The 21,357-nt window shown below is 33.2% G+C and overlaps 1 protein-coding gene across 8 annotated transcripts in view; it reads right to left on the bottom strand.

Annotated features, from left to right (window-relative positions):
- ZGRF1 (zinc finger GRF-type containing 1) overlaps positions 1-21,357 on the bottom strand; it is a 72,886-nt gene that overhangs the window by 34,419 nt on the left and 17,110 nt on the right. For 4 of the 8 annotated variants that reach the window (XM_073237160.1, XM_037001198.2, XM_037001202.2 and 1 more), the window contains exons 7-15: positions 19,408-19,478; positions 17,452-17,535; positions 15,226-15,411; positions 9,550-9,673; positions 6,212-6,876; positions 5,369-5,507; positions 4,719-4,903; positions 3,287-3,483; positions 2,036-2,175 (exon numbers count right to left, since the gene is read on the bottom strand). In XM_073237160.1, coding sequence (XP_073093261.1) covers positions 2,036-2,175; positions 3,287-3,483; positions 4,719-4,903; positions 5,369-5,507; positions 6,212-6,876; positions 9,550-9,673; positions 15,226-15,411; positions 17,452-17,535; positions 19,408-19,478 — 1,791 coding nt within the window. The remainder of the gene's footprint in view (positions 1-2,035; positions 2,176-3,286; positions 3,484-4,718; positions 4,904-5,368; positions 5,508-6,211; positions 6,877-9,549; positions 9,674-15,225; positions 15,412-17,451; positions 17,536-19,407; positions 19,479-21,357) is intronic. The other 4 variants (XM_073237158.1, XM_037001203.2, XM_073237159.1 and 1 more) reach the window with 4 other exon arrangements.

The raw sequence follows: 21,357 nt of genomic DNA, 5'->3' as shown, positions 1-21,357 counted from the left end.
CTAGATTTTAATAAAAAAGTATTTAGAGATGGAGGGTGTCTAATGATAAAAGTTAATTTACCAAGAAGAGAATAGCAATTTAAAATATAAACTTAAAATGCTTCTAATAAAATAACTTCCATATATAAGATCCAAAAAGTAATAACATAGCAGGGAGAAAGTGTACCATAGATGAAGCTACAGTAATTAAGACAGTGTGGAACTGGCATCATGATACACAAATTGAGCAACAGAATAAAATAGGGAGTCCAGAACAGACCTATATCATTTTGAACCTGGTTATATGACAGAGGTAGCATTTTTATTCAGAGAAGAAAAGAAGGGCTAATTAATGAAAAATGATTACTTTTCTAGCAAAACTGGTAATTAAAGAGAAAAAAGTAAAACTGGATCCTTATCCCATATCATGTACAAAAAAAATACACAATACTCCAAATGGGCTGAAGATTTTCTCATGTACTATACTATTAAGAAAACCTTAATAAACTTAAAAAAAAAGGTCAGAAACAAAACTTTGAAATACTTAGTAGAAAGAAAGGTGAATAATTTTAGACCTCAGCATAGGGAAAGACTTTTAAAATAAGACATAAAAAGCAGTGTCCAAAAAAAAAAGACTAATAAACCTGTTTTAATAAAGAATTTTTGTTTATCTAAAGATATCTTAGAGTAAGTGAAAAGACATACAAACTGGGAGATCATCATCATATACATGATCAATAAAAGGTTAACTTGAAAAATAAATAAAAACTATAATAAGATTATAAACAAAACAGTAAAATGGGTAAGAAGAAACATGTAACTAATAAACTCATGAAAACTGTTCAACACCATTGGTGAGCAAAGAAATACAAATGAAAACAATAGGGAGGTATTTTATACTTATTTGAGTAGGTTGACATATAAGATAACGTAAGTATAAATTGAACTGCTTTAGAAATCAGTTTGACACTACAACCTAAAGGTATGTGGAACATTTTCATATCCTGTAACACAGCATTTTCATTCTTAGGGTTATATCCAAAAGAAACTCTGCACATCTACAAGGGAGTGTAAGAATATTCACAACACACTGTTCACAACAGGAAAACTTGGAAACCAAAATGACCATCAATAGACTGGCAAATGAATGAGTTCACAAAATATTATATAGCAGTCAAAACAAGTAATTTAGACTCTAGATTTTAGATCAACATCAATAATATGTATATACGACAGCAATATATTATTAAGTGAAAAAGATAAATTGAAAAAGATTACATTCAGAATTATACCATTTTAATAACATTTTAAAAACCTAAAAATTTTAAATTTTAAATATGCTCTTTTGGAATTCATTTAAACTTACATACAAAGGAAACCAAGATGTTGATGAATACAGGGATCAAAACGATAGTTATCTTAGGTAAGGAGAGACAACCAGATGAATCAATGGGGTTCTTTATATTAAATGTAAGTAGCTATAAAGGTACTAGATTTTACTTTGGTTTGTGAATTCACAGATACTTACATTATTTAAAATAATTAAAGCAAGTTAGGTAAGGACAAATGACAAGAATAAGTCATGAAGCCAAAGATAATGATTAACCCAAAGTAGTACACCTAAGGTCTTTAGATTAAAAAAGAAAAAAAAAATTATGGATTTTACTTCCAAATATATAAAATTTGGAGCCCACTGTTGTCAAATTGTGTGAACAGTCTCATAAGAAAATCATTACATTTTCACTTCAGTTTTGATAATAGGTCAGAGTACAGCTGAATCAATACCTAATTACTTACATGATGCCAAGAACTTAGTGTGACTTTTTAAACAAAATTAAACAAATTTTGTAACTTTTGATAGTTATTTTTTAGAAAACAAAATTTTAAAATACAATTTTTAGAAATGGTCTTATATACAATTATTATATACAATAACAATATATACTACTATTAAACTGTACTTTAAAAACTCTCCTTAATACAAAGAATTTAGATAGCTGTATATAACTGAGATGTAAGGCTAGACTCAGTCACCAACATGATCAGATCAACTTACTTTTGCTGTAAGTTGAAGAGCTTTCCTTCCGACTCAGCTTAAGATAAAGCTTGCTTGTGGGTTCATCATAAAATTCAGGATTTACAGTAGTAAACTTCTTTAGTTTGCCATATTGTTTTCTTTGAAAATTGAATCCTTTTCTGCAAAATGAGTAAAAAACAAAAATTAATTTGAACACTAAGGTACAAATTTTTTAATTGAAATATAATTGACATATAGTTTGAAGTATACAATGTAATAATTTGACATATGTATGTGAAATTATCACCGCAGTAAGTCTAGTTAACATCTATCACCACATACAGCTACAAATTTCTTTTCTTGTAATGAGAAATTTTAAGATCTACTCTTTTAGCAGCTTTTGAATATACAATACAGTATTATTAACTATAGTCACCATGTTGTACTTTACATCCCCAGGACTTATATTTTTACAACTGGAAGCTTGAAGGTAGAAGTTTCTAAAGAAATCTTTAAATATAGTATGAAAAGAGAGAACCAGGGCGTGTGTACATTTATATACTTCATGCATAAATACAAAATTAAGATGCACTATGTTAAAGGAAGGAAATAGCAACCCTCACATAATTATCATTAGTTTTAAAAGAGATTGAGATAGGAAAAGTATCTAAAAGATGGAGTACCTCAGTTTCTCTAACTATAAAATGGGAATAATAAATTATCCCCATTATTTCCATATCTTGTAGGTTATTTTGATTAAATTAAATAATACATCAGAATGCTTAGAAGAGTAACTGGCATATATAAGCTCCCAATAAATGTTACTATTAAATTACCAAGCAAATGCTCATTACTTTTTGGGTAATGCCACTTTTAATTAGACATGTTTCCAAAAAGTAGCTTTCTATTATAATATAAACTATGTAGCTCAGGATTGTGAATGACGATTACCTATTATCCTGCACTGATTAAAATTATTCTTGTGATTTGTTCGATAGGGTTTCCCTTAGGATTGCAACTATATACAAAAATGGTTAGAAAAATAGCACTGCTGCCAGTTACCCTAGCATACTGACACTGCTTGATGTTCAGAGGGGAACAAAAATTGTATTAGGGAATTATTCCCATTTTATAGTTATAAAAACTGAGATACTCTGTCTTTTAGATACTTTTCTTATCTCTATCTCTTTTAAAACTAATGATAATTCTGTGAGGTCGCTATTTTTTGATATAGTGACATCAAAATAATTATAATAATTAGAGGCAATTATTCAGTACAATAAAACATACCTCACCAAAAGCTGGCATTCCTCATAGAGGGGTATATTTTGACTTCTTAAATATAAGCCAACACTCTTCATATCACTTAAAACCATGCTAGGTAGAGATTCTTTCTGTGTTAAATATCCTGGGGTCACTTCTTCAAGCCACTTGAAGAATTTACATCGGTTAGCTTTGGGTCCATCACAGGTATAAAAGAGACGACCCTGAGGGGAAAAGAAAGCAAAATTTACTGAGTTAATGTTATTTTTTACTGTTTTTGTATTTGTTTGTCAAGACTTTTATAAATTCTGCTCAGCATTAATGTACTCCAATAAATTAGTTATTATGCAACTTAATCTTTCTATTAAGCAATAAATTAAGACGTAAAATCACCTATTTGCCATTTGTTTTCTCTTTATCAAAAGTTACATATTCTGAGAATATAAGGTTATTTTAAAACTAATGTTTTTTTTAATTTAAAATATTCACTATAGGCACCTGGAAAACTGTCCAGAAACAACTTTGAACAAGCCACATATTGTATATTTCTTCTCAGCCTTTTTCTCAGTCATATAAATGCATGTACACAGACACATGAGGATACACACCTGCATATTGTTGGTTTTTAAAAAAGTAAAACTCAAATAAAATTACAACTTTTACTCTACAACCTAAACCTTATATCCAACAATATACTATGAGCATGACAACTGTGTCATCAAATAATCTTGAAAAGAAGAAAAGACTTTTTTGTTATGGTTATAATATTACTTGTGAATTCTTGCTTTTGACAACAATTCAAATCCAAATTTACACATTCAACTAACGATGAATTAGAATATGCAAACAATGAAAGAAAATTATATTATTATGAGTGAAATACTGTCTTACAAATGAGTACAAGCCATCAGTCAAATATGAGAATATTTTACTAACTTGGCTTCTTCCATAATGATCTGTGAACAGCAATGCAAACCAAATCAGGATGCTTTCCTATTCCTGTGGCCTTAGAGTCTGTTACTCATACTGGGGATCAGATAGTAGGCTAGTTTCAATCTTCACTCCCTCCGGGCTCATCTCTGCATTCTCTAAGCCTTCTGTAGGGACACAGCCCCTTCTCAGTGCTCTCACTGCAACTTGGGCATATCATTCTACTCTATCAGTTAGAGTATTACATAAAATTTTTCTTTCATACTTCTCTTTCCATCCATTACTATGCAATAAGTTCCTAGGCAATTTGAAAGTTGATCTTAATTCATATTTTTGTGCCCTAGAACACTGATCATTTTTTAATGAAAATTTATTGAGAGCTTACTGTATGCTAGCTACTAATGCTTCAACTAGAAGGCTTCTAATCAAGACTCACTCTTTAACTATGCTTGTCATAAAGTAGTAGGTACCTAAACTTTTTATAGACACGTATTTGGTGGGGCAACAGGAGGGAAAGAGGGAACAATACCTTATTTGGACCTTCCTTTTTAACTATGACAAGTTTTGCAGGTTGATGATGATGGCAGGATGGCACGTTATTTTCTAAATCTTTCAGTTTTTCTCCTTTTGATGATGTATAAAATGATATATCAACTTTTGATAGAGCTTTGTATAACCTTTGTGCCAACCCAAATATCAATATATTTAGATGTTCTACCAAAAATAAGATAACAGATGAGAATTAATACAAAATAATTTCATATTTTTATCACATGTGTGTTATTTGTTAGATAAATTTGAAAATACACTTTTAATAGAGCAAACTAAAACCTAATACTAATATCCATTTCTTAGAGGCAAGTTTTGCCCTTGTACAACAAAACAATCAAAACTAATCATAAGCCATATTTAAAATTTCCTACTTAATTTACAAAACCATTTGTAACACTTCTGGTTAAAAAAAAATTAGAAGAAAAGCTGAAGAATACTGTCATTTCTCACTTTTAAAACTAAATTTTAATCTTAATCTATAAATTATCAAAAACTTAGTAAGCATACAGAAAATAAAACAATCTAGAGGATTTAATATGAAAATTCACAATACATTATACTTTCTCACAGTATACTACTCACATTAAGCAGCAATTAATCACAATAGAATGAAAAGATAAGTCATACCTATGAGACAAGATGTAAAGATCTGCTTATAATGAGCAGGAGACTGAAAAACAGCCGGTATGTGAATTTGCCTTTGGGGAAGATAAGCAGATTTTATTTTCTGCTCACTTGGGAAGCATAGCTCAGAGCCATTTATCTCCTGAAGTGGAATAATTCAGATTATTATAACAACTCCAGAAAAATATTGTTTATTAATAAGTAAATTATTTTCTACAGATATGTAAGAAAATAAGCAAAGTATTCTTAAGGTTTTCCAGCATTCTTAAAAGTCATTTCCTAATTTTAATTGAGAAACCAGTATAGCAAGAATGGCAGTGGATGGAACTTTTAATTATAAATAAGACCAACTTTTCTTGTCTGTGCCTTAGTAAGTTTTTAAATACTTTTTGTGAGGAAAAGCTTAACTGATGAGAGTGGATCAGTATGTATCTCTATTTCTAGTTACAACTATTGCAAGAATTGTTCACAACCAATGTGTAATAAGCTGTATGATCTGATAAGCAAAACTGAGGTGAGAGTGAAAAACGAAAACAATCATAATAGTAGTTGTGGAAGTGATAGTGGAAACAGTTGGAGCTATAATTTATTAAGTACCTATTATGTGCCAGATACTGTACCAGACACTTGAAAATATATAATTTCATTTATTGTTTACACCCACTAGGGAAAAGTTTAAGTAAAAAATGACGTGACTCTAGCTAGTGTTCTGGAAAACTCCAAAAAAAAGCCATCAACTCCAAGAGTAAAATCATTGCTCCTATTTGATTTGGTAATTATTTTGTTGAAATTCATACAGTTACTATTGGAAAAAATGCACCACGAGGCCCTGGTACATTTCCTCACCTGTAAATCTCCTGTTACACTGTAGTTGTAATAGGCAGACTCTCCTAATGTATTTTGAATTTCCTCAGTCCTGGAAGTCTGCTTTAAATTCAAAGAAAGTGTTTTCTTTCTGGAAACCAAATCTTGACTGCTAAAATCCTGCTGCTGTTGATGGAGCATGCCTTTTATCATTTGCAAATGCAGAGAGTCTAAAGAGCTTTCATTTGCAGCATTGCTCTGTCTTTCACCTGTGTCACTAAAATGCATCCCAGCATCAGCCTCAGCAATGGAGCCATCTGTTACTTTATCAACTCTGTTTGTAGTAGTCAGGTTGCACTGGGGTATGTTTTGGTATTTCAGCCACTTGCTTTCAGTAGATATATTATCAAGAAGTGAAGCATCCCCTGCAGTCACTTCCCTAGGTTCCCTAGAGAAAGAAGTTTCACTTTGGTCCTCAGGCCCAAAGCTAAAAGAAAGAACTGCTGACTCTTCACACAAGTTGAATATGGGGGAGCCAGAAGACTCTTGCCTGTCACAGCTGATCACATATGAACAAAAATCTAAGTCAGATGGCCCATCAGCAGACAAAGTAGTAAGTGGAACTTGGGTTCTACTTACTAACGGAAGCCTTGGAAGACTCTTATTCTCCAGAGAAGTGGATTTTTTCATTACTGCAAGAAAACAGGCTGTTTAAATAAAAATGCATTATAGTTATCACATAGGATCTTGAAAGAGAGGGTATCCATTAAAAAAAGCAAGAAGTAACAACTTGCCTTACAAAAATAAAAAAACATGTTTTTCTTTTTTAAAATAAGCAAAAATTTAATGGTTTTAGTCTTAAAGACTTCAAAACTTAATTAAAGATTGAAATTTTTTAAAGGTTGATGAACTTGACATCCTTCTCTTTTTCTTTTCCCCCTTAGCTAAGGATTTTTTCTCCTCATTGACTACATTATGTTTACATAGCACTTAAGTTTTCAAATTATTTTACAACCAAGAAAGATTCATCATTCTCATGTTACAGATGAGATTACCAAGGGCTACAGGTAACACGACTACGAATTCACAGAGTCAGGACAAGAACCTAGAACTAGTTTTTTATTTCAAGTTTCTATTCCTTCTCCAGAAAGTGAAGTTCACGGTTCATTTCTCTGTCTATGTGATTGTAACTTCCTTTATATATTTATTACACTCATGAATAAGTATGTCAACTTTCATGGCAAAGACTTTCAGCTTTTTTTGATCTGTTGTTACGTGATAAGTTCAACTGTGATAAACTCACAGCAGATTTTGGTTGAGTTTTATAATTCCTTCTGTCAGCAGTGTTAGTAATAGATACATTTCAGAAAATAAAAAAAGCAGTAATAACAAAACAAAATGAACAAAACATCAGTAGACTCAGACACTGAAAAGTGACTAGTGGTACTATGAGGGATGAGTTTGGGTGGGTGGGTGGGTGAGGAGGGTGAGGGGGATAAGGGGAACAAAAATTCTCAATCATAATATAAGTTGGTCACAGGTAATAGCACAGCCTGGAGAAGAGTCCATTATTCTCTAACACCTTCCCGTGCTGACAGGTAATAATAGCAGTAGTAGGGGTGAGGATCTGATAGTATGGCTAACTGTATTTTGTAAAAATACAAAAAAAAAAGAGTATCATTGGCTCACTTACTGCTCTACCACCTTCCCAAGTGATCCCCAGAGTTTATTTCTAATAAAACAGAAACTGTCAAGAAGGTATATTACTATAAAATAAGAAACCACAACATTGTCAGATAAAAACTTTAAGCTTATATAGTTCCCATGCAGTATCATTCATTCATTTATTTATTCAACTAATATTTGTTACTGCTTTTTTTAATTGAAGTATCATTGATATACAATCTTATATTAGTTTCAGGAATGCAACACAGTGGTTCAACAGTTACCCATACTATTAAATCCTCACCTCCTATAGTGTGGTCACTGTTCATCAATGTAGTGAGATGTTATAGAATCATTAACTGTATTCTCCATGCTGTACTACCGTTCCCATGACCAACTTATATTCTGATTGGGAATTAGAGCCAATGATACTCTTTTATAAAACATTAAGTTGTAATCCTATTAATTTGATCAAGCAACACTGACAGAAAAGTTAAAACTTCATTAAAGTGTAAAAGATTCATGGTATAACTGTGAAAATCATCCATTATTTTATTGTCACTTCACTTGTTTTAGATACCTGCTCCTCCCAAAGTTACTTTTACCTACCTTGTTTCTTCTACCAACCACACCTACTAAACCTTCTCCAATTCAATTGCTTATTCACATTACAAGGTTTTTCTTTTTTGTATCATCTACCCATGACCAAAAAAATTACCTACAACTTGACTTATAAACACTGAGAAGAGACTAGTGATTACCAAAGGGGAGGGGCTTGTGGGAGGACGGGGAAGGGGATTAAGGGACACAATAATTCGCAGTCACAATATACGTTGGTCACAGAGACAGCAGTACAGTACAGAGAATAGAGTTAATGATTCTGCAACATCTTAGTATGTTGATGGACAGTGACTGTACTGGAGGGGTGAGGACTTGACAATATGGGTGAATGCTGAACTACTGTGTGTGTATATGAAACCAACATAAGATTGTATATCAATGATATTTTAATAAAAAATTGAAAATAAAAAATAAAAAATTTTTTTAAAAACCTACAACTTCATCCATCACCCAATATAATTTCAGAATCAGAGGAAGGTACATTGATAAGATTACAAGAAAAGAGAGAGAAAAATAAAAGTTAATGGAAGGTATCCTAAAAAATGTATTATACTTATCAAGAAGCAAGAAATTAGTCATTGGAAGAGTCAAAATGTATAACACAGAGGCCTGAGAATTAACTGAGGTAGCAAGAGTTAAAGAATTCCCTGATATTGCCAAAATCCCAAAGCAGAAAAGGGAAAATTGAGGTTATGCTAAGGTCAACCAACAGTATTGATCAGACATTCACACTGAATCAATCCCCTGGGAGGGGAAAGGCCCATAGAGGAGGCCAGGCTCTGGAGTTACAGCTGTGAGAGGTAGTGCGATAGGAGAAGACACTTGCACAAGTCTGCAATGAACAGCTGAGAAGAGAAATAAAAAACTAGATAGCTACAAGGGAGTGTTACATTTGGAAGTAAGAGTCATCTATCACAGAAAAACTCAAAAGGGAGAAATGTTATATATAGGAAGGCTTCAGGGGGTACAATATTGAATCTGGTTCCAATTTCAGTTCAGTAATAATCTCACATAAACCTCAATCTACATGGACACGTAGATATTAGAGAACTATGGTAAGTAACAGCTATCTAAGTTGAGAAAGTGAGGATCACCAGGTAAAGTTCCTGCTTTCAGGGACTCCTCAGAGAATTCTAGCATGAAGTCTTCATCTCTTGAGTTCAAAGAAAAAGGAGAAACAGGGCTTAATGCTGAGTTCTTTTGTTCTGGTGATGTCACCTATTTAGAGAGAAGAAACAAAACCACAGACAAAAATCTTATTGCATTTTTCTCTAATAGTTTGAATGAATTCTAGTAATCTATATTGTAAAAGAAATGCTTTCAAACACATTATGTAGAGCTATAAGTGGGGCAAAAAATCTTCTAAGAGGGACAGGATAGAATAAACTCACCAAAATCAGTAAGTATGGTAAAAAATGAAATTTATTTGGATTTATTTAAAATGAGTCAAATTCTGATTTGGCTTGATCTGGGTTACAGGGATTTGGTTCTGAAGATCAATTTCCAGTCTTAGGGGCTCAGGTTAAATCAGACTCTTAAATATAGATCTTTGAAGGTAAAACTTCCTGCAGATCCAAGGACTTAACTGCTTTCTCTTATGTCCTCAGGTCTAGGGCTTATCTATAGTTGATCTAAACTTCAAGAGGTTGCTTCCAAACGGAGTGAACTTTTTTGATATATTCTAGAACTGAACAGTCATATTATACACTATGCTAATCTCCTTAAAACAGTAATTTTGTTGGTACTTACAGAAATTAACTACCTTAAAAATCTAATATGGTGATCACATTTAATATGTATTACCTGCATAGGAATATAATAAAAGAATAAAAGTTTGGAAAAATATATACCAAACTATTAAGAGCAGCTTCTAATGGGCATGAGTATGGGATGGAAAGGGTACTTTTGCTTATAAGTTTGTACATTTCCAAATGGTTTGAACTTGTTAAAATGTGTTTGTGTGTGTGTTTTTTCTTTTGAGTAAATGACAACAAAGATGAAAAATTTATATGTAACTTTTAAAACATTTTCTTGATTAGCCACTTGGTTCTCAGTGCTGAGCTAGGAGCTAAGGATGTGAAGATGAATACTCATGGTCCCTGCATTCAAGTTCAGTCTAGCAGAATAAACAAACAAATGGAAAATTACAATTCAATCATCACCATAGTAACAGTTTTACTATATTATCAAATTCTTACTACATAAAAGGTACTGGTCTAAGCACTTCATGTTTTTAACTTAAGTGATCCTTTCCACAACTATATATAAGGTGGGTACTCTTATATTCCTTATTTTACAACTGAGGGAACTGAGAAAAAGAGCAGTAAAGCAATTAAATTTGCTTAAATTCATCCAGTTTATACTCAGCAGAGTTAGGATTCAAACGCAGGCAGTCTAGATTGTATTGCCCTTTCAAGAAAAATAACATTATAATTGAATTTGCTTAAATTCATCTAGTTTATAGGCAGCAGAGTTGGGATTCAAATGTAGGCAGTCTAGATTGTATTGCCCTTTCAAAAAAAATAACAATACTTACTGAATATTACATCCTGTTTTCTACAAACCTGCCAGAGAATTCTTTCTAAATGGAAGTTCAATCATTTTATTCCTTTCATTAAAACTCCAGTGCTTCTGATCTCTCTCAAAATACAAGGTTTTTAAAATGTCCTTTGCAGCCACCTTGCAAGTTCAGGCCCCTTACCTCCTCTCGGCTTTACTCCCTACTACTCTCCCCTTCACTCATTCACTCACTCCATGGCAACATTCTTGCTGCTCTATAGATTGTCCAGCACTCTCCTACATCAAAACCTTTGCATTTGCTATTCCCAGTGCCTGAAATACTCTTCCTCCAGGTAATTGCTGGATCTCTCTCTCTTCATCCAGGTTTCTACTCCAATGTCATTTTATCAGAGGCCTTACTTCACCTACGTAAAATAGAACTCTATCCCCATCTGCACGCTCTATCCCCCTTACACAGCTTTATTGTTCTCCATAGCACTAAACACTCCCTGAAGTAATTTATACCTATTTGTTTATTGTCTTTCTCCTTTCATTATAATGTAGATTCCCTGAGGGCAGGTATTTGCCTAGTTTATTCACAGTTCTATCTCTAGCATCTAGACCAGTATAACACACAGCAAATGCTCAAGAAATATTTGATCAATGAGTAACTGATTGATAGATATGCGAATAGTTTTAAGGAGATTTCCAACACATTGTCTCTATTTTCTTACCTCTCATTCACTATTTAATCAGCTCTAAATTATTTCACTATTCAGTGAAACTGCTATTTCACTGAAACTGCTCTTGCTAAGGTCACCAATGACCTCCAAGTTGCCAAATGAACATGTTTCTATTATCATCTTATTGGATGTCTCAACAGTAACCACTATAACTAACCCTTTCCACCTCCTGATTCTTGAGAATAGCACATAACACATAATCTTCTCTGTGTACTTTCTTTAAATTAACCCATTCATTCTTGGTGCTTTAAACTTTTCTGTGCAAATAACACAAACTTCTCCTCTGTACCAGACCCGTGTATGCAACTTCCTTCTTAACATCTCTACTTGACTGTCACAGAGGCATTCTTTATGGATTCCAATGTATTTACCAAACCTGTTCCTACCTGTTATAGACTGAAGTGTGCCCCCACCAAACTCATATGAAGAAGCTCCCCCATTGTGACTGTATTTGGAGATAGGACCTTTAAGAGGTAATAAGGTTAAATGAGGTCTTAAGAATGGGGCCCTGATCCAACAGAATTAGTGTCCTTATAAGAAGAGAGCTTGCTCGCTTGCTCTCTCCATGCACACACACCAAGGAAAGGACACGTAAGGACAGAGTGAGAGGTAGCCATCTGCAAGTCAGGAATAGAGTCTTTACCAGAAACCATATCAGCCAGAACTTTGATCTTGTCTCTAATGTCCAGAACTGTGACAAAATAAATTTATATTGTTAAGCTGTTCATCCTGTGCTATTTTGTTATGGCAACCTAGTAGACTAATACACTCCTCCATCTTACCCCACTAGTGAAAAGCACCTCAGTCCATACAACTGTTAGGTCAGAAAGCGAGGAATCCTTCTACTCCCTTTCCTTCATCCTACTTTTCATATCCAATCCAGCAACATCCATGCTTCTACCTTCTTCAAAATTTACCTTAAACCTATCTATCAACTCTATACTTTCACTGCCACAATCACTATACCAAAGGTTCCTCTTAACTGGTTTTCCCGCTTTCAACACAGCACCCACTGGATCCCTCTTCCACAAGCAGCCAGCAAGACCTTTTAAAATACAAATTAAGTCATGTGATGTTCTGCTGAAAATGCTTCAGTGACTTCCCAGTGGAACAGAGTAGTATCAAAGTTCTTAACCTGGCTGACACTTCATACGTCTGATTCTACCCCCTTTTCCAATCTAATTTAAGTACCATCTTCCTTTTTAATCACTACAATCCAGCTACTTTGGCCTTCTTTCACTTTCTCAAGTCCAACCAACTCTTCAATCTCAGGGTCTTTATACTTGCTATTTCTTGGCCTGGTATTTTTTTCCCCCACTGCTGCCATAGCTGGAGAAGCCTTCCTAATCATCCATAAAGCAGACTCCCCCTACAATTTCAGAGTTCTTTCAGAGCTTTCCTACATGGAAGTTACCTCAGTTTATTTGTTTGTTTGTTTTGTTAATTAACATCTCTCTCCCCCTGCTGGCCCTTAAAAACAAAGATCAAACCTGTTTTGTCCATCACTCTATACTTGACTTACAGGTTCCCAATCTATAGAAGGCATGCAATAGACACCGTTGAATTCCTATTTTTTCATGAATTTTATATTTCACAGTAAAATTTCAGTCTATTTCACATATGTTCCACACATTTCTAATTAATATTATGCCTAGACATTGTATATCATTTGTGACTATTGTTGGGACTCTTTCTATTATATTTTCTAAGTAGTTTAGGAAAGCTATTAATTTTTCAGGTTTATCTTGTCTTTAGCTCCTTTACAAAATTCCTCTCAAACTTCTCATTTTTAATTGATTCGTCTAATTCAATTTCTTCTTTCCAATTATGTATGCCTCTCATTTCATGTCATATTGCAAAAATTAAAACATCTTTAAATAACAAAGATAGCAGTCATCTACATTTCATAATTTATTCTAACAAATTATTCTGCCAATTCATCACAAAAATAGTGCTGGTTGGTTGTTGATAAACTTCCTTAATCATGTTAAAAAATTCATCTTTAATCATTCTTAAGATTGTTATCTTTTTAAACAGATTCATTTCTTATAAGATTACCAAAACTTTTCACTCCCAACTATGAAAACTTTGTTTACATTATCTCTCATTTGCTTTCCATGAAGTCTTCTCTGCTGATTTAAAATTATAATCTAAAGAATGATATGAATGTTCAGACTCTTAGGAGGGAAATAATAAATTGCTATTTGTAAAGTATACAACTGACCGTATGAGTATATATGCAAACTATACAAGGAAGTCCAAAAATTAATAAAAAGATAAGCACATCAATTAAAAACTGAAGCAGAAACCTGAACGAATGCTTCATGAAAGAGGGTACAGAGAAGGCATACAAGCATACAAAAAGGTCCTAACCTCATTGTTAGGCAGGAAAATGCAAATTAAAACCACAATGAAATACCTGTGAAATACTACTACATACCCACCAAAATTTTATATAGCTAAAATTGGAAATAAAAACTATCAGCACCAAGTATTGAAGAAGATGTAGAGTGATGGAGATTCTGAGACACTCCTGATAAAAATGTAAACTATAACAACAATTTTGGAGGCAGTTTGGCATCATCTGCTAAAAGTAGAGATGACAACAGTCCCACTTCTGGAGGGTGTAACAGCAGCACGTCATGTGTGTACAAGTTCATGACAGCACATAAATGCTCACCACAGCATTATCTGGAATAAGCCCCAAATGCAAACAACCCAAACGACTGAAGAATGAATAAACTGGGGTGTATTCATACAACAGAATGCTATACCAGCAGCAAAAATGAATAAACCACAGCCACAGACAATAACATGGATGAACTTCAAAACTGTAATGCAGAACAAAAATGCACTGTGTATTATTCTATTTACACAATGTTTTTAAAGAAAACTACTATGTGGTATTTTAAGTCAAGATAGTAGTTATCTTTGGAGAGAATGGAACGGGTAGTGATTGGAAGGGAGCAGAAGGGGGACTTGTGGGATGCTAGTAATGATCTATTTCTAAGGACACAGAGGTTACATGGTATATTCACTTTCTGCTTATTACTGAGGTGTGTACGATGGTCTCTGTGCTTTTTTGTATGTGCATATGCTCTAAGAAAAAAGGAAAAAAATTTTTAAATCTCTTTAACAGATACTGTTTTGAATACGTGCATTTCATTCTCTCTTCATGACCTCTGTTTGGTAGAAATGAGAGGTACTTGGTGTCATACTTGGGGCTGTGGGTTATATTAGAAGAAAACAAAAATCTACTAGCTGTCAAACATATTATCTATATGTAATATGTCTGCTCTTGTCATGAATTCCTAGTCTTCTGTCAAGTAAAAAGTAATCCTTTAAATTCTTGATCCTAAAGTCAGTAAACTTTTCAAATAAAATATTGTCTTAGTTTGAGATATTATGCTTGTCAATTTACTAAAACCTCCTTTTTAATTTACATCTGTATAAAGACTTAAGCATACTCTTCACAAAATTTAGTACTGACATAAAGAAAATGATCTGGCAAAAAAAAAATATTTTTACCTGCAAGAAGTCAATCTGCATACAAGTGCTAGGCAACTCTGGTATCAAAAAGCAAGTGTCTGTCATGTAGTTTTCACACTCAGTGTTATCTGGAAACTGACTGCATTCTAGTTGTGAGCTGTCTCCTCTCACCATCACTGCACTAGTAGCAGATCCTTTCACTTGGTGCCCTTGAAACTCTACAGGCTACAGGAAAATTGTTAAAAATGAGTATTGCATAAGCATATACTGACATATATTCACAACATACATATATACAGAAAATAATACATAATTCAGATTTCTTTTAAATATTACTTAATATAAATAATTACTAACAGGGACCAATACTGAAAACCAGGAAATACTCCTGTTATCCTAAAACATATGTTAAGAGTTACTAATTTGGAGTGTATTAATTTAACTGAATTCAAGTTAACATTAATAAGTATTAATTTTTTTGTTATGAACATAAAGAGTATAGTATTAATGGCTAATTAAGCCAGAAAGACATAGTTGCTCCATTCTGTATGCCTCCACTATACATTATACAATTTTCCATTATAAACTTATCACATTATACTGCAATGAAGTTTCTTCTTATGCATACACTAACTGTACTGTAAGCTCCTTGAGTGTAGAGACCTTTTTGTTCCATCAAGAAATCACCTGCATTTAACACCCTGCTTAGTATATAGAAGGCAACCGATAAACACATGATAATAGGAAGGGAAGAAAGGGAAGAAACACAGGAAGCATTTTCCTTTGTTTAGGGGTTTTGTAAACTATCAAGTTTAATGCCAAGAAAGACGGTAAGTTCTCAGCCTCCTAGGAGATCTGATCTTATTGCTCTGAGAACAAAGGCCAAGGAGCATGATGCCAATACAGACATGTACCCCAGAGAGGTGCTTTCATCACCTCAAAGACAGTCTGCTTTCAGGCTTCAAATGGCTTTCTCTGCTGCCCTCTTGAGGGTTCTAGGATTTTTATTCCACACTGGGTGATACAGCCTGCCCAGAATGTGTGGGAAAATAAGATTGCTGATAGAGCCAAAGGAATGTACATAAAGGATGAATTTATTTCTGATAAACAAAATTACAAGAACCTATAATTTTAATATTCCCGTATTTAAAAATCAAGATTCTAAATCATGTATTTGAAAGGAAAATGAAATCCTAAGTGCCCCCTTATATAGGACTTCTGTTGAAAATATTCTGAATTTTAAAACATATACATTCCAATTAAAAAGGTCTCAAATTTAAAGGCTGCATACTTTTGCTTTGTTAATGTGGAATACACATTTTCCAAATAAATATACATGCCTTGTTTTCTATGCTTCTATGTATACCTCTTCCAGAGGCCTGTTGGATTTTAGGAATTGAATTGCTATTTACCAAACCCAACCATTTATATGCTGCTGTCTCTATCAATTTTTGTTGTAGAGATTGGATTATATATACTTCTACATATTCTGTCAGAAGTAGAAGTGGAAAGTAAACTGCAACTTAAATCTTAAAAGATCTTCATTTTGTTCTCCATGAAACATTCATTAATCATATTCTATAGATCATGTCCAACCCCCAGGGTATCCTATGTGTACATATCACATTATTAGTCCATTTGTAATTGTTCTTTAGTAATAGGGAGAGGGCTCAAGACCAAAAAAAGGAGTAGGAGTCATTAGTTTCTCTTGTTCTTAAAACCAGGCTAATTCATTCAGTGAAATAAGCCAAGTGGAGAAAGACAAGTACCAAATGATTTCCCTCATCTGTGGAGTATAACAACAAAGTAAAAACTGAAGAAACAAAACAGCAGCAGACTCATAAACTCCAAAAAGGGACTAGCAGTTACCAAACAGGAGGGGTGGGAGAGAGTGAGGGGGGAGGGAGAAGGGCATAGAGGGGTATTATGATTGGCACACATGGTGTGCGGGGGAAGAGAGTGTAGCACAGAGAAGACAAGTAGTGACTCTGTGGCATCTTACTACTCTGATAGACAGTGACTTCATTGGGTATGGGGGGAACTTGATAATATGGGTGAATGTAGTAATCACAATGTTTTTGACATGAAACCTTCATAAGAGTGTGTATCAATGACACCTTAATAAAAAAATAAAAAATAAAAAATAAACAGGCTAATTCATTATACCCTCTAACCTTTTGCCTGTGAAAACTCTGTAAGTTGTGTTAAAAAAAAAAAAGCAGGAAAACAGTGGATTAGAAAACCAATGTTCTTCACAAATTTTACCTTAGAGTCACAGGTTTTTCTCTCTATTCGTTTAGGAGTAACAGCTACAAAAGTCGTCTCTTCTTTACTTGCCAAGGAAAAGAACTAGAATAAAATATCATTAAGTATGTTAGCTAGAATAGTTTTGTAGGTGATTTATGAGTTTTATTGGAAAATAATCCTAAAACTTAAAAGTTTACTCTTTTAAAATAGACTTGCATCTCCATCTTGCTTCTCTCTATACATACATATAATAAGCTACGCCTGGCAAAGGAGTGCTCCTGCAGCTAAAGTACTATGCTAATTAACTTTAAAACTCAGCATATTAGAAAATTCTAGTTCTAAAACTTTAATTAAATCTTTTAACACTAGGAAAAATTTTTGGGTACATAATAAATCACCCAGCAAACCTAATATTTATGTTAATGTGGACTATTAATACTGTATGATTCCACTTATTTGTGGAGTATAAAAACAAAGCAAAACAGAAGGAACAAAACAGCAGCACACTCAGACACTGAGAACTGACTGGTGGTTACCAAGGAGAAAGGTAGGGGGAGGAGGGTGAAGGGGATAAAGGAGCATAATAATTTGCAGTCATAATACAAGTTGGTTACAAGGATGGTAATATAGCATGGAGAATACAGTCAATGATTCTGTAATATCTTACTACGTTGACAGACAGTGAATGCCTAGAGGGGGTGAGGATTTAATAATATGGGTAACTGTTGAACCATTGCATTGTATATTTGAAAACAACATTAAGATTGTATTTCAATGATGATACTTTAGTTTAAGAAAAAAAGAAAAAAAGCTGAAGAATTGCCATGCATATGTAAAAAAAAGATATTTAAGAGCTTTTAATACTGTAAAAAAAATGACATTAAAGGGAAAGGATATGAAACTGTATGCATCACTCTAACCATATTTTTAAAAATAGGTCAAAAATGCTAGAAATGTTAATAATTATCATCTTTGGGTGGTAGGGTATGTTTTGCTTTTTCTTCACTTTTTCCTGTATTTAAAAAAGGAAAAAGAACCTAGATTAGTAAAAGAAAAAAAATGGTAAGCTAGAAAATAGAGCAGGATACAAAATGGAGGCAAATGAAACACTTCACTTTTTTTTCTTTTAAGCATATCCACTAGAAAGAGCACTGCCATATAATGAAAGAGTTGTCCCTTTAAAAATGTTAATAGCATCCCCATTGAGAAACACTGATCTATATGGCTTATTCTAGAATTTCAAGTCATCCCAATTAGTATTATTTTTCATATCATTACCATGGATCCTGAACTGTGCAACAAGGTACTTTGGGGTGCCACAGTGAAATCAGCAGGGGCTCCACAAGATGTTTTAAATTTGAGGGAAATACAGCATCACTCAATATCTGTCTGACACTCAACAAACCAGTAACTGAAGGTAGTTCAGTTTCAGTATCAGATCTTATGTCATTTCTTTCAATAACATCATATTTGTGACTGGGTTTCTGGAAACTGCTATTATAAAAATCAATCGCCATGCAAACATTAATGTGGAACAAGAAATCTATTCCAAGGTTTGAGAATCTGTACAGTGCCCAACAAGTACACATATTCTATCAGTAACTGTTTATTTAAAAATAAAATGCACTGATCATTTCACAATATATACATATCAAATCATGTTATATACCTCAAACTAATATAATATTATATCAATTACATCTCAGTAAAACTGGAAAAGATAAAAATGAAATGCTTATTAAGTTACTAGGACATAGTACTTAATATGTTAATAATACTAACTACTTACTAAATGGAACTGCTAGGTATTTCTTAGAACTACTAGGCCAAGGGATGTATGAAAAAATGACTGAGATACAAGTGAGGTCATGAACTGAGACAGCTTGGAATCCTCTGTATTATGATAATCTCATTACAAATTACAGAACATTCTATATTAAAATAAAAGAATACACTGATAGAAAAAAAATGTACCTGTGGCGAATCCTGATTCAGATGAGACTTTGGTATAGCTTGTGAAACTACTGTAGTCAATGGTTTCTTGGCTATAAAGGACAAAATCAAATGATCTTATTCATCATACGTATACTAGAACTCTAAAATTATTATTAATTTTTACTCTAGAATTATTTTTAACTTAAATCTAAAACTCAATTAAATGGGGAATATAACCTAAATTTCAGGATGAAGCAAAGTCTTAATAATTGTTGAATCTGGATTTTGGGTATTTGAAGATTCATTGTACTAGTCTCCCTATGTACGTCAGACATTTTCATGATAAATTTTTTTTAAAGCCTTTTTGGTTACTTTCAAAGTATGGGTAGGACTGCTTTCTTTCTTCTTTTTTCAAACTAATTAAAAAATAAGTACTGAGTCAACAGCTAATAATCTACACTAAAAATGCTAAAAGTGAAACTAACTTCAGAGGCAAGACAACCAAGACCACAATTTCACTGCTGCTTTGTGTAAACACAGAAAAGGAAAAAAAACTTAATGCTATTTCTGAGTCTGAGTCACCATTGGACTATAGTTTGGGAAAAAAACTTCAACAGTTATTTTCAAGTGCAGTTTGTCAGTCACCGGGAAAACAGCAGAGAACAAGACAAACAAGATCTCGAAAAGGAAGAGCCACAGAAGATAAACCAGATAAATTCAGATTGTGGTACAAAAGGGTTGCCTAACAAAGGTTGACACGATAGAGAATAACTGTAGATATGGTGATTGCAAAGCTCCTCATGAGAAGTAACATTTAAGCTGAGACCTGAAGACAAGAAAACCCCAGCTATGCGAGTGGTAAAGGTGTCCAGGCAAAAGGCAAAACAAGTCTAAAGACTGAAATAGAGAGGTTGGCAACCCTGCAGAATGGAGAGGACAGGGTAGCCAGGCCATACCACCTTACTGTGTGTCTGTTTAAAAACAGGATTTTTTTCTTAAAAGAAAAAGTCCGTACTCAAAAAGGTTATTTATTGTCATATTAGAGACTGGTTGCATAAATAATGGTTCATCCACACAGTGGAATATTACACAGCTTTAAACAAATAAGTGAAGATGTATCCTATTAATTGATAAAAAGTGATATATAGGATATATTATTAAGTGAAAAGAAGGAAGTTACTAAAGACTATATATATAGAGAGAGTACGGTATCTCATGCTGAATAAGGGAAAACAAGAAATGATATATAGAACTGTTTATTTTTGCCACAAGAAATAGATATGATGTATTGGTTAACTATAAAAGGTATGTAGGAATAAGACAGAAGGCATCTGAGTATGTTTTTACAGTTTTGACTTTGAACTAGGTTAGGATTTCATACAGAAAAATATCAACAAGGGTGGGAAAAAAAAACCCTCATACTGAATATAAACAATGAACTCAGCTATATATCAAATGATAATATAATCATACTAAAGTAATCCCAGTAATTTGTGAATATAGTATGCCAACTCTACGCTCTCAGAATATATTCTAAAAGCAAATAAACAAAAAAACTGCAAAGGACTTGTGATCTTTACACATTTGTAAAGTTTTTTGCTAGTAGTGATGTTGGTTTAACAATTTGGAAACTGTCTGATGTGTATTGTAGAACTAAGGAAGTAAATATACTGATGTTCTGGGAACCAGGAAACTTTCTCACTGTGGAAATAAAGAAACATAATAAGAAATGGAGACAAGAGAGGAACAGCCCTGTAGCTCAGAATTGGAATTAGAGATATCAATGTGAACCCATGATTTTTTAAAAATGGTATCTCCTAGCACATGTCCAAAAATGTGCAATGATAGGAATGGACTATAATACACCCACACATACATGTTTATACGTGCCTCTATGTGCTAATATATACATACAGTATTTCTAGCAAGATACCCCAGAGGATAATGGTGGCTAATTCTGAGGAGTTGACTATGGGACTCTGCTAAGAA

This window comes from Manis javanica, chromosome 5, assembly GCF_040802235.1.
Source record: "Manis javanica isolate MJ-LG chromosome 5, MJ_LKY, whole genome shotgun sequence".
In the NCBI taxonomy this organism is placed as follows: Eukaryota; Metazoa; Chordata; class Mammalia; order Pholidota; family Manidae; genus Manis; species Manis javanica.
Note: the sequence above shows the minus strand (reverse complement) of the source record. Positions and strands in the feature narration are given on the sequence as shown.